Source organism: Chiloscyllium punctatum, chromosome 15 (assembly GCF_047496795.1).
Source record: "Chiloscyllium punctatum isolate Juve2018m chromosome 15, sChiPun1.3, whole genome shotgun sequence".
In the NCBI taxonomy this organism is placed as follows: Eukaryota; Metazoa; Chordata; class Chondrichthyes; order Orectolobiformes; family Hemiscylliidae; genus Chiloscyllium; species Chiloscyllium punctatum.
The window spans coordinates 10,284,557-10,298,584 of NC_092753.1; the positions used below are offsets into that span (position 1 = coordinate 10,284,557).

At 61.6% G+C, this 14,028-nt stretch overlaps 2 protein-coding genes across 2 annotated transcripts in view; one reads left to right on the top strand and one right to left on the bottom strand.

Annotated features, from left to right (window-relative positions):
• Positions 1-14,028, bottom strand: part of cog3 (component of oligomeric golgi complex 3) — a 522,289-nt gene that overhangs the window by 78,051 nt on the left and 430,210 nt on the right. The gene's annotated exons all lie outside the window — the stretch shown is intronic.
• The window catches only part of LOC140485885 (protein capicua homolog), a 37,485-nt gene that overhangs the window by 23,219 nt on the left and 238 nt on the right, over positions 1-14,028 (top strand). Inside the window, exons 4-6 of the mRNA XM_072584335.1 lie at positions 5,967-6,538; positions 7,567-7,775; positions 12,679-12,830. Coding sequence (XP_072440436.1) covers positions 5,967-6,538; positions 7,567-7,775; positions 12,679-12,830 — 933 coding nt within the window. The remainder of the gene's footprint in view (positions 1-5,966; positions 6,539-7,566; positions 7,776-12,678; positions 12,831-14,028) is intronic.

The window sequence follows — 14,028 nt, forward strand, 5'->3', positions numbered from 1 at the left end:
TGTGATTCATGTACAAGGACACCCCAGGGCCCTCTGCATCGCGGCACGCTGCGATTTCTCACCGTTTCAATCACAGGCCACGTTGCCGTGATTCTGACCAACATCGGACTCCATCTGCCTGACCCTTGCCCCCCTCAGTTAACCCCTCGACGTCCCTCTGCAGACCTCGTGTCTCCTGCACACCCTGCCCTGCCACAAGCTGTGACACCTTGCATATGCTCCCCAACTCCGAATCATATCATCTCCTGCTGTCTCCAGCTACATATTATTCTGACTCAGCAGATGGGCATCACTGACCAAACTGGCATTTATGACCCAGGGTGGCAATAAAGAGTCAGGTGTAGGCCGGACTGGGTAAGGGTGGCAGTTTCCATCCCCAAAGGACACGCGTGAACCCGATGGGATTTTTGGGTGATGGTTGATAATGGTGAGGGTATTTTTTTTGACATTTCGGATTGTACCCAGTTCAGGCATCTCCATCGTGCCAAGGTGGGATTGGAAGCTCTGCAGCAGCACAACACGGGCTTCAGATTAGAACATGGAACAAGACAGCGCAGAACATGCCCTCAATGTTGCGCCAACCTGTGAACTACTCTCAGCTCGTCCCCCGACTCTATCCCATCCCCATCCACGTGCTTATCCAAGGATAGTTTAAATCTCCCGAAGGTAGCTGATTCCAGAGGACTGACCAAGCACCAGCAGCCCGTCCTCCTGTACCATGTGGTGTCATTGGCAGGTGATAGAAAACCTGCTGGGAGTGTGAGAGGCACAGATGAAGCACAGTGTCCCAAGGAGCACAGTGATACAGTGTGGAGACATGGAGACTGTCCACTTTGATAGGCGGGAGGAAGGGACAGGACAGTACGGAAAGTATTGCTATTCAGAGGGACTGGGCTGTCATAGAATCCTGAAAGTGTGGGAGCAGGCCATTCAGCCGAACGAATCCACACAGACTCCCCCTACCCTAAAACGCTGCATTTCCCACGGCCAATCCACCCTAACCTACACATCCCTGGGCACTATGGGACAATTTAGCACGGCCAATCCACCCTAACCTGCACATCCCTGGGCACTATGGGACAATTTAGCACGGCCAATCCACCCTAACCAGCACATCCCTGGGCACTATGGGACAATTTAGCATGGCCAATCCACCCTAACCTACACATCCCTGGGCACTATGGGACAATTTAGCGTGGCCAATCCACCCTAACCTACACATCCCTGGGCACTATGGGACAATTTAGCATGGCCAATCCACCCTAACCTGCACATCTCTGAACACTATGGGACAATCTAGCATGGCCAATCCACCCTAACCTGCACATCCCTGGGCACTATGGGACAATTTAGCATGGCCAATCTACCCTAACCTGCACATCCCTGGGCACTATGGGACAATTTAGCACGGCCAATCCACCCTAACCTGCACATCCCTGGGCACTATGGGACAATTTAACACGGCCAATCCACCCTAACCAGCACATCCCTGGGCACTATGGGACAATTTAGCACGGCCAATCCACCCTAACCAGCACATCCCTGGGCACTATGGGACAATTTAGCGTGGCCAATCCACCCTAACCTACACATCCCTGGGCACTATGGGACAATTTAGCGTGGCCAATCCACCCTAACCTACACATCCCTGGGCACTATGGGACAATTTAGCGTGGCCAATCCACCCTAACCTGCACATCTCTGAACACTATGGGACAATTTAGCACGGCCAATCCACCCTAACCTGCACATCCCTGAGCACTATGGGAGAATTTAGCATGGCCAATCCACCCTAACCTGCACATCCCTGGGCACTATGGGACAATTTAGCACGGCCAATCCACCCTAACCTGCACATCCCTGGACACTATGGGACAATTAAGCATGGCCAATCCACCCTAACCTGCACATCCCTGGACACTATGGGACAATTTAGCACGGCCAATCCACCCTAACCTGCACATCCCTGGACACTATGGGACAATTTAACACGGCCAATCCACCCTAACCTACACATCCCTGGGCACTATTTGACAATTTAGCACGGCCAATCCACCCTAACCTGCACATCCCTGGACACTATGGGACAATTTAGCACGGCCAATCCACCCTAACCTGCACATCCCTGGACACTATGGGAGAATTTAGCACGGCCAATCCACCCTAACCTACACATCCCTGGGCACTATGGGACAATTTAGCACGGCCAATCCACCCTAACCTGCACATCCCTGAGCACTACGGGACAATTTAGCACGGCCAATCCACCCTAACCTGCACATCCCTGGACACTATGGGACAATTTAGCACGGCCAATCCACCCTAATCTGCACATCCCTGGGCACTATGGGACAATTTAGTATGGCCAATCCTCCCTAACCTACACATCCCTGAACACTACGGGACAATTTAGCACGGCCAATCCACCCTAACCTGCACATCCCTGGACACTATGGGACAATTTAGCACGGCCAATCCACCCTAATCTGCACGTCCCTGGGCACTATGGGACAATTTAGTATGGCCAATCCTCCCTAACCTACACATCCCTGAACACTATGGGACAATTTAGCACGGCCAATCCACCCTAACCTGCACATCCCTGGACACTATGGGACAATTTAGCATGGCCACTCCACCCTAACCTGCACATCCCTGGACACTATGGGACAATTTAGCACGGCCAATTCACCCTAACCTGCACATCCCTGGGCACTATGGGACAATTTAGCATGGCCAATCCACCCTAACCTGCACATCCCTGAACACTATGGGACAATTTAGCACGGCCAATCCACCCTAACCTGCACATCCCTGGACACTATGGGACAATTTAGCATGGCCAATCCACCCTAACCTGCACATCCCTGAAGACTATGGGACAATTTAGCACGGCCAATCCACCCTAACCTGCACATCCCTGGACACTATGGGACAATTTAGCACGGCCAATCCACCCTAACCTACACATTCCTGGACACTATGGGACAATTTAGCATGGCCAATCCACCCTAACCTGCACATCCCTGGGCACTATGGGACAATTTAGCATGGCCAATCCACCCTAACCTGCACATCTCTGAGCACTATGGGACAATTTAGCACGGCCAATCCACCCTAACCTGCACATCTTTGGATTGTGGGAGGAATCCAGAGCACCCGAAGTATACCCACGCAGATACGAGGCGAATGTGCTAACTCAACCCTGGTCCTTGGGACTGTGAGGCCACAGTGCTAACCCACTGAGCCACCATGCCTCCCAGGTTCTGGGTCAGTGGGAATTGGCAAAGCGATGCAGCAAGCAATTCTGGGAGCACATGGTATGTTCGCTTTCGTCCCAGAGGGTTTGGGCCCAGGAGAATCGAAATCCTGTCTGAGTTGTATCGGGCAGTGAGACAGCACCTGAAGTGTCTTGTGAAGTACTGGGCCCCAGTCCCTGACCTCACTGTGTAACCCAGTGACTTCAATCCCTCCTGACCACATTGGAACCAGAAGGGGACTCTCCCCACCCAAACACTTCACACTCTCAGGACCATTTTGTTCAGGTCGTCACTCCACTGTCTGGTTCACAACGCGAAACGGAAACATCCCACCCAGTTCCCAAAATGGCCAGTTTGGGAAGTGCCTAATCTACATATGTGTCGTGGGGTTTTAACTAAAACAAATTGCCAACCGCCCATGGTCACTGACCTGAGTTTACTGTGGAAGCAACACTTCGAGCCTAAGAAATAGGAGCAGTGGTGGACATTCAGCTCCTCCACCACTCAGTCAGACAGTGTCTGTTTAATCTGAGACAGTGCCCTCTGCTCCCAGACTCTCCCATCGGGGGGGAAAACACCCTCTTCACCATTGACCCTGTCAAACCCCTCAAGGGTCCTGTGTCTCAATGAGATCACCTCTCATCCTCCGAAACTCCAGACTTCCAACCTGTCCAACCTTTCCTCATGACACAACCCCTCTGTACTGGGCATCTTCCTCACAAACCCCCGTCCGATCTGCCCGCAATGAGTTTGATCAGTTGAGATGCAGTGATCAGCTAACATAGTCAATAATTATCAAAGTATAAATGCTTATCCCTCAGAATATCCTGAGAAAAACACACACTCTTACTCACTCACTCGCTTTCTGTCTCACACACACACTCGCACCCCTACACACTCCGTCTCCCGCACTCACTCGCGCACACACTCTGCCATGTGCACACTATCTCTCACATGCATTGTCTCTCTCACACACACACTCTGTCTCACACTCTCAATCACTCACACAGACACACACTCACACACACACTCTCTCACACGCACACCCCGTCTCTCACCCACACACTGTCTCACACTCACATTCTCACTCATTCACTCACATGCACACACTCTCTCTCACACACACACACACACTATTTCTCTCACTCACACAGACACACACACACACACCCCCACTCACCCTCACACACCCACACGCTCATTCACACCCACTGGCCCATGGGTTATTCTTGAAGACCGAAGTGATAGGTTCGAGGACTTTCTGGAGTCAGTCACTGGGATCATGTGGTGTGTGGGGGCCAGCTCACTCATCGGCCGTTGCTGTCTGCAGCGCCTTTGAGCAGCACTCGCTCAGAAAGCACGATGTGAGGGAATTCCTTCAGTCGCCCGTCCCCAAGGGCAGGCCGGTTTGCTCCCTGAAGTCCACCGGAATTCAAACACAACAGACGAACTGGCTCGGCCTTCCTCTTGGGGTGGGGGTGGGTGGGGGGGGGGGGGGGGCTCTTCCTTCCCAGCTCATTCCAGATGCCCACCCTTCCAGCCGTCACACCTTACAGACCCAGCCCGGTCTCTCCAGCAGGACGTGGCGTTATCACCAGTCCGAATGGTGCGACATTTGCAAACTACATCTCCAGCCTCCGCGGTCACCTTTCAACAAGAAACGCTCCAGATTCAATCAAGCCTGGGAACTCAGCTAATGTTCTGGTTAACGGGGCTCTAATCCCGCCATGGCACACGGTAGAATTTCAATTCAGTGAAAAGCGTTTGCAATTAGGTGTCTCGTGATGACCATGAGGCCATTGTCGATTGTCAGAAAAACCCCGATGGGTTCACTCATGTCCTTTAGGGAAGGAACCTGTCGTCCTTACCTGGTCTGGGCCTAGACGTGACTCCAGACCCAGGGCAATCTGGATAATAAAAGGCCAGGGACGCCCACATTTCATAAGTGGATTAAAAACAAATTAAAAAGCTCCAAACTTGAGGCATTTGAGGAGACTGAACGGTTGGAGCCTCCTTCAGCATGGTGTTGTGGTTTTAAGGGGTGCCTTTGTTCTGTGTTGTCGCTGGCAGTCATGCTGGCTGGGAGGTAACCCAATTCAACACACAGGCCTGAAAAGTAGGCCTCCGTCGCTATGGCAACACACAGCGGTCCCTGTGGAGTTCAGGTTGGGGGTGGGGGGGATGCTTTTACACTGTCTGGCGGCAGTCCCATTGACGGTTCAGCGAATCTGTGAGAGGGCCCAAACTGAGGCCGCTCAGCCTGTCTGGCCTGTACTGGCAGTAGCTGGCCAACTCAGCCTGCCGCCCTCCTCCTGCTCCTTCTCACCCCCACCCCCACCCCGGCTTGGCCCTGCAAACCTGGGAGTTTTTAAATGCGACGTTGAAAGCTCCAGTCACCCCCCTCCTCCACCTCGCCTGGCAACCCCCCCCTCGAGGGCAGAGACACGCCCCCCCCCCCCCCCCCCACATCCCCACAACGCTGTGTCCGAAAATCGATTCTCTGCATCTGACCGGCCGATTGCTGCACCACTCTGCGTTTACCACCCCCCCCCCCCCCTCACCCCCGTCAATGGGACAGTCTGTGAGTGACACGTCAAGCAGGACAGGCCCTTCGGCCCGCGATGTTGTGCCGACCTTTTGATGAGTGGGGGGGGGGGAGGTGGTGTCGCGGACGGTGCTAACCTACTGTGTGTCCTGTGCGTACAGGGAGTTTGCCATTGGGTTTGAGGACTGTCCGAACCCCACAGAAACAGCCAGGGTTGGCAACGGCGTCAGCAGCAGCAGCAGGAGGAGGAACAGGAGCCAAGAGTAAGGCCCCAGGCACCAACCTCGCCCCCTCCGGCCACCATGAGCCAGCAGGTACCGGTCGGGGAGGGTGCAAACTGCCTGAGGGTACCCCCGAGAGCGCCCAGCAGCCCGGCCTGGAGGGAGAGGAGGCGGCGTCTGTGTGTGACCCCCCGGAGGAGAGGGTCCCCAGGCTCCCTACCGCCGAGGGCGAGGGGGAAGAGGAGCAGGAGGAGGAGGAGGAGCAGGGGGAGGAGGAGCAGGGGGAGGAGGTGTCGACCTCGGGCCAGCCCTGCCTACAGCGGGAGGCCGGACCCCAGCACCAGGCCCTGCCCGGGACAGGGACAGGGACAGGGACCCCCGGTGAGGAGAGGGCTCCCCACGCAGCCAGCCCCCCGGACGGAGAGGAGAGGGCAGCCCGCAGTGTGGCCAGTCCCGTCGGCTACACCAGCAAGTCCACCAACACCGAGATCACCTTCAAAAAGGAGCCCACGGTGAGAACGACACCCCCAGGGACAGTCCGGGGGAGGGAGGGGGGGAGGGGGGGGTCACAGAGAGAGAGGGGGAGGGGGGGCAGAGAGTTGGCACCAGGCAGCCGGTTCTGATCCAGTGTGGGGCAATCATGGGGCTAAGGGCAAATCACACACTGCAGCACCGGGGGAAGGCAGGAATGGTGAGGGGAGTGGGGGGGGGGGGGAAACTGGGGGGGGCACGGTTTGAGGGGGGGCACGGTGGGGGGTGGGTGGAGAGCACGGTGGGGGGGGCACGGTGGGGTGGGTGGGGAGCACGGTGGGGGTCTGTGGGGGGCACGGTGGGGGGTGGGGAGCACGGTGGGGGGTCTGTGGGGACAGTGCAGTCAGGGTTTGGTGGGTCAGGGAGCCAGCAGGGGGCGGTGGGACAGGACAGTGTGGGCCTGGTCTCCAACTCCCATAACCACTCTCTCTCTCTGTCTCTCTGTGTCTGTGCGTGTGGGTGTGTGTCTGGGTATGTGTGTGGGGGTGTGTCTGGGTGGGTGTCGGTGTGTGTGGGTGTGTGTGTGGGTGTGTGTGTCTGGGGGTGTGTCTGGGTGTCTGGGTGTGTTGTGTCTGGGTGTGTGTCTGTGTGTCGGGGTGTGTGTGTGTGTCGGTGTGTGTGTGGGTGGGTGTGTCTGGGTGTGTGTCTGGGTGTCTGTGTGTGTCGGGGTGTGTGTGTGTGTTGGGGTGTGTGTGTGTGTCGGGGTGTGTGTGGGTGTGTGTGTGTGTCTTTGTGGGTGTGTGTGTGTGTGTGTCGGTGTGTGTGTGTGTGTCTGTGTGTGTGTGTGTGTGTCGGTGTGTGTGTGTGTGTCTGTGTGGGTGTGTGTGTGTGTGTGTGTGTCGGTGTGTGTATGGGTGTTGTGTCTGGGTGTGTGTGTGGGTGTGTGTGTCGGTGTCTGTGTGGGTGTGTGTCTGGGTGTGGGTGTGGGTGTCTGGGGGTGTTGTGTCTGGGTGTGTGGGTGTGTGTCTGGGTGTGTGTGTGGGTGTGTGTCTGGGGGTGTTGTGTCTAGCCCGGGAAGTTCACAGGCAGCACAGAGTGGCGAGGCCCTCCTGCAGACTCTCGGCCTGAGGCTCCATCAACCTCTCAGACCCCAGGATCCTCGGGTGAGTTGGCCAAGCCCTCAGGGAGCTCCTCGGAGAGCGCCGACAGGAAGGAGCAGCCCAAGAAGCTCAAAGTCAGACCGCCTCCACTGAAAAAAACCTTCGATTCTGTCGACAAGTGAGTCTCTGACACACAAACATCAGCACATTCACACTGAGGCACACTGGGCGGGGGAGCGAGAGAGTTAGAGCCCCGTCCCGTCACCGTGTGGGGGAATCACAGACACAGACCCCCCCCGTCCCGTCACCGTGTGGGGGAATCACAGACACAGACCCCCGTCCCGTCACCGTGTGGGGGAATCACAGACACAGACCCCCGTCCTATCACCGTGTGGGGGAATCACAGACACAGACCCCCGTCCCGTCACCGTGTGGGGGAGTCACAGACACAGACCCCCCGTCCCGTCACCGTGTGGGGGAATCACAGACACAGAGCCACGTCCCATCACCGTGTGGGGGAATCACAGACACAGACCCCCGTCCCATCACCGTGTGGGGGAATCACAGACAGAGACCACCGTCCTGTCACCGTGTGGGGGAATCACAGACACAGACCCCCGTCCCGTCACCGTGTGGGGGAATCACAGACACAGACCCCCGTCCCGTCACCGTGTGGGGGAATCACAGACACAGACCCCCGTCCCCTCACCGTGTGGGGGAATCACAGACACAGACCCCCGTCCCGTCACCGTGTGGGGGAATCACAGACACAGACCCCCGTCCCGTCACCGTGTGGGGGAATCACAGACACAGACCCCCGTCCCGTCACCGTGTGGGGGAATCACAGACACAGACCCCCGTCCCGTCACCGTGTGGGGGCATCACAGACACAGACCCCTGTCCCGTCACCGTGTGGGGGCATCACAGACACAGACCCCTGTCCCGTCACCGTGTGGGGGAATCACAGACACAGACCCCCGTCCCGTCACCGTGTGGGGGAATCACAGACACAGACCCCCGTTCCGTCACCGTGTGGGGGAATCACAGACACAGACCCCCGTCCCGTCACCGTGTGGGGGAATCACAGACAGAGACCGCCGTCCTGTCACCGTGTGGGGGAATCACAGACACAGACCCCCGTCCCCTCACCGTGTGGGGGAGTCACAGACACACAGACCCCCGTCCCGTCACCGTGTGGGGGAGTCACAGACACACAGACCCCCGTCCCGTCACCGTGTGGGGGAATCACAGACACAGACCCCAGTCCTGTCACCGTGTGGGGGAATCACAGACACAGACCCCCGTCCCGTCACCGTGTGGGGGAATCACAGACACAGACCCCAGTCCTGTCACCGTGTGGGGGAATCACAGACACAGACCCCCGTCCCGTCACCGTGTGGGGGAATCACAGACACAGACCCCCGTCCCATCACCGTGTGGGGGAATCACAGACACAGACCCCCGTCCCGTCACCTTGTGGGGGAATCACAGACACAGACCCCCGTCCTGTCACCGTGTGGGGGAATCACAGACACAGACCCCCGTCCCGTCACCGTGTGGGGGGGTCACAGACACAGACCCCCGTCCCATCACCGTGTGGGGGAATCACAGGCACAGACCCCCGTCCCGTCACCGTGTGGGGGAATCACAGACACAGACCCCCCGTCAGGTCACCGTGTGGGGGAATTACAGACCCCCCGTCCTGTCACCGTGTGGGGGAATCACAGACACAGACCCCCTGTCCCGTCACCGTGTGGGGGAATCACAGACACAGACCCCCATCCCGTCACCGTGTGGGGGAATCACAGACACAGACCCCCCGTCCCGTCACCGTGTGGGGGAATCACAGACCCCCCGTCCTGTCACCGTGTGGGGGAATCACAGACACAGACCCCCTGTCCCGTCACCGTGTGGGGGAATCACAGACACAGACCCCCCCGTCCCGTCACCGTGTGGGGGAATCACAGACCCCCCCGTCAGGTCACCGTGTGGGGGAATCACAGACACAGACCCCCTGTCCCGTCACCGTGTGGGGGAATCACAGACCCCCTGTCCCGTCACCGTGTGGGGGAATCACAGACACAGACCCCTGTCCCGTCACCGTGTGGGGGAATCACAGACACAGACCCCCGTCCCGTCACCGTGTGGGGGAATCACAGACACAGACCCCCGTTCCGTCACCGTGTGGGGGAATCACAGACACAGACCCCCGTCCCGTCACCGTGTGGGGGAATCACAGACAGAGACCGCCGTCCTGTCACCGTGTGGGGGAATCACAGACACAGACCCCCGTCCCCTCACCGTGTGGGGGAGTCACAGACACACAGACCCCCGTCCCGTCACCGTGTGGGGGAGTCACAGACACACAGACCCCCGTCCCGTCACCGTGTGGGGAATCACAGACACAGACCCCAGTCCTGTCACCGTGTGGGGGAATCACAGACACAGACCCCCGTCCCGTCACCGTGTGGGGGAATCACAGACACAGACCCCAGTCCTGTCACCGTGTGGGGGAATCACAGACACAGACCCCCGTCCCGTCACCGTGTGGGGGAATCACAGACACAGACCCCCGTCCCATCACCGTGTGGGGGAATCACAGACACAGAGCCACGTCCCATCACCGTGTGGGGGAATCACAGACACAGACCCCCTGTCCCGTCACCGTGTGGGGGAATCACAGACACAGACCCCCGTCCCATCACCGTGTGGGGGAATCACAGACACAGACCCCCGTCCCGTCACCTTGTGGGGGAATCACAGACACAGACCCCCGTCCTGTCACCGTGTGGGGGAATCACAGAGACAGACCCCCGTCCCGTCACCGTGTGGGGGGGTCACAGACACAGACCCCCGTCCCATCACCGTGTGGGGGAATCACAGGCACAGACCCCCGTCCCGTCACCGTGTGGGGGAATCACAGACACAGACCCCCCGTCAGGTCACCGTGTGGGGGAATTACAGACCCCCCGTCCTGTCACCGTGTGGGGGAATCACAGACACAGACCCCCTGTCCCCGTCACCGTGTGGGGGAATCACAGACACAGACCCCCGTCCCGTCACCGTGTGGGGGAATCACAGACACAGACCCCCCGTCCCGTCACCGTGTGGGGGAATCACAGACCCCCCGTCCTGTCACCGTGTGGGGGAATCACAGACACAGACCCCCTGTCCCGTCACCGTGTGGGGGAATCACAGACACAGACCCCCCCGTCCCGTCACCGTGTGGGGGAATCACAGACCCCCCCGTCAGGTCACCGTGTGGGGGAATCACAGACACAGACCCCCTGTCCCGTCACCGTGTGGGGGAATCACAGACCCCCTGTCCCGTCACCGTGTGGGGGAATCACAGACCCCCCGTCCTGTCACCGTGTGGGGGAATCACAGACCCCGTCCCGTCCCGTCACCGTGTGGGGGAATCACAGACCCCCGTCCTGTCACCGTGTGGGGAATCACAGACACAGACCCCTGTCCCGTGACGGTGTGGGAGATTCCCAGACCCCTGTCCCGTGACGGTGTGGGAGATTCCCAGACCCCTGTCCCGTGACGGTGTGGGAGATTCCCAGACCCCCTGTCCCGTGACGGTGTGGGAGATTCCCAGACCCCTGTCCCGTGACGGTGTGGGGGAGATTCCCAGACCCCTGTCCCGTGATCGTGTGGGAGATTCCCAGACCCCTGTCCCGTGACCGTGTGGGGGAGATTCCCAGACCCCTGTCCCGTGACCGTGTGGGGGAGATTCCCAGACCCCTGTCCCGTGATCGTGTGGGAGATTCCCAGACCCCTGTCCCGTGACCGTGGGGGAGATTCCCAGACCCCTGTCCCGTGACCGTGTGGGAGATTCCCAGACCCCTGTCCCCGTGACCGTGTAGGGCAATCACAGACCCCTGTCCCGTGACCGTGTGGGAGATTCCCAGACCCCTGTCCCGTGACGGTGTGGGAGATTCCCAGACCCCTGTCCCGTGACCGTGTGGGAGATTCCCAGACCCCTGTCCCGTGACCGTGTGGGGGAGATTCCCAGACCCCAGTCCCGTGATGGTGTGGGAGATTCCCAGACCCCTGTCCCGTGACCGTGTGGGAGATTCCCAGACCCCTGTCCCGTGACCGTGTAGGAGATTCCCAGACCCCTGTCCCGTGACCGTGTGGGGGAGATTCCCAGACCCCTGTCCCGTGATGGTGTGGGAGATTCCCAGACCCCTGTCCCGTGACCGTGTGGGAGATTCCCAGACCCCTGTCCCGTGACCGTGTGGGAGATTCCCAGACCCCTGTCCCGTGACCGTGGGGGAGATTCCCAGACCCCTGTCCCGTGACCGTGTAGGGCAATCACAGACCCCTGTCCCGTGACGGTGTGGAAGATTCCCAGACCCCTGTCCCGTGATGGTGTGGGAGATTCCCAGACCCCTGTCCCGTGACCGTGTGGGGGAGATTCCCAGACCCCTGTCCCGTGACCGTGTAGGGCAATCACAGACCCCTGTCCCGTGACGGTGTGGAAGATTCCCAGACCCCTGTCCCGTGATGGTGTGGGAGATTCCCAGACCCCTGTCCCGTGACCGTGTGGGGGAGATTCCCAGACCCCTGTCCCGTGACCGTGTGGGGGAGATTCCCAGACCCCTGTCCCGTGACCGTGTGGGGGAATCACAGACCCCTGTCCCGTGATGGTGTGGGAGATTCCCAGACCCCTGTCCCGTGATGGTGTGGGAGATTCCCAGACCCCTGTCCCGTGACCGTGTGGGGGAGATTCCCAGACCCCTGTCCCGTGACCGTGTGGGGGAGATTCCCAGACCCCTGTCCCGTGACCGTGTGGGGGAATCACAGACCCCTGTCCCGTGACCGTGTAGGAGATTCCCAGACCCCTGTCCCGTGACCGTGTGGGGGAGATTCCCAGACCCCCCCCCCCCCCCCCCCCCCCCCCCCTGTCCCGTGATGGTGTGGGAGATTCCCAGACCCCTGTCCCGTGACGGTGTGGGAGATTCCCAGACCCCTGTCCCGTGACGGTGTGGGAGATTCCCAGACCCCTGTCCCGTGACGGTGTGGGGGAGCTGTTTGCCGTATTTGCCGGCTGGTTATGTTGAGTCTCTCCACAGGGTCCTGTCGGAGGTTGATTTCGAGGAGCGATTTGCCGAGTTGCCCGAGTTCCGTCCTGAAGAGGTTTTGCCCTCCCCCACCTTACAGGCACTGACCACATCTCCCCGCGCCATCCTCAGCAGCTACAGGAAGAAGAGGAAGAATTCGACAGGTAACCCTCAGCTCCCCCACCCCACCCCCCCACCTCCACCTCCCCTTCCTCCCTCCTCTCTCTCTCTCCTCTCCCTCCCTCCCCCCTCCCACCCTCCTCCCCTCCCTCCCCCTGTCTCTCTCCTCCTGTCCCTCCCCTCCTCCCCTCTCTCCTCCCTCTCCTCCCTCTCCCCTCCTCCTCCCTGCCCCTCCCCCTCCCTCCCTGACCCTCCCCCTCCCTCCCTGACCCTCCCCCCTCCCTCCCTGACCCTCCCCCTCCCCCCTCCCCCTGCCCCTCCCCCTCCCTCCCCTCCCTGCCCTCCCCCCTCCCCTCCCCTCCCCCTCCCTGCCCCTCCCCCCTCCCTCCCCCTCCCTCCCCCTCCCCCCCCCCTCCCCTCCCCCTCCCTCCCCTCCCCCCCTCCCCCTCCCTCCCTGCCCCTCCCCCCTCCCTCCTCCCCTCCCCCCTCCCCCCCGCCCTCCCCCCCCCCCCCAGCCCCCCCCCCCCCCCCCCCCCCCCCCCCCCCCCCCCCCCCCCCCCCCCCCCCCCCCCCCCCCCCCCCCCCCCCCCCCCCCCCCCCACACCCCCCCCCCCCCCCCCCCCCTCCCCCCCCCCCCCCCCCCCCCCCTCCCCCCCCCCCCCACCCCCCCCCCCCCCCCCCCCCCCCCCCCCCCCCCCCCCACCCCCCCCCCCCCCCCCACCCCCCCCCCCCCCCCACCCCCCCCTCCCCCCCCCCCCCCCCCCCCCCTCCCCCCCCCTCCCCCCCCCCCCCCCCCCCCCCTCCCCCCCCCCCCCCCCCCCCCCCCCCTCCCCCCCCCCCCCCCCCCCCCCCCCCCCCCCCCCCCTCCACCCCCCCCCCCCCCCCCCCCCCCCCCCACCCCCCCCCCCCCCTCCCCCCCCCCCCCCCCCCCCCCCCCCCCCCCACCCCCCCCCCCCCCCCCACCCCCTCCCCCCCCCCCCCCCCCCCCCCCCCCCCCCCCCCCCCCATCCCCCCCCCCCCACCCCCCCCCCCCCCCACCCCCCCCCCCCCCCCCCCCCCCCCCCCCCCCCCCCACCCCCCCCCCCCCCCCCCCCCCCCCCCCCCCCCCCCCCCCACCCCCCCCCCCCCCCCCCCCCCCCCTCCCCCCCCCCCCCCCCCCCCCCACCCCCCCCTCCCCCCCCCCCCCCCCCCCCCCCCCCCCCCCCCCCCCCCCCCCCCCCCCCCCCCCCCCCCACCCCCCCC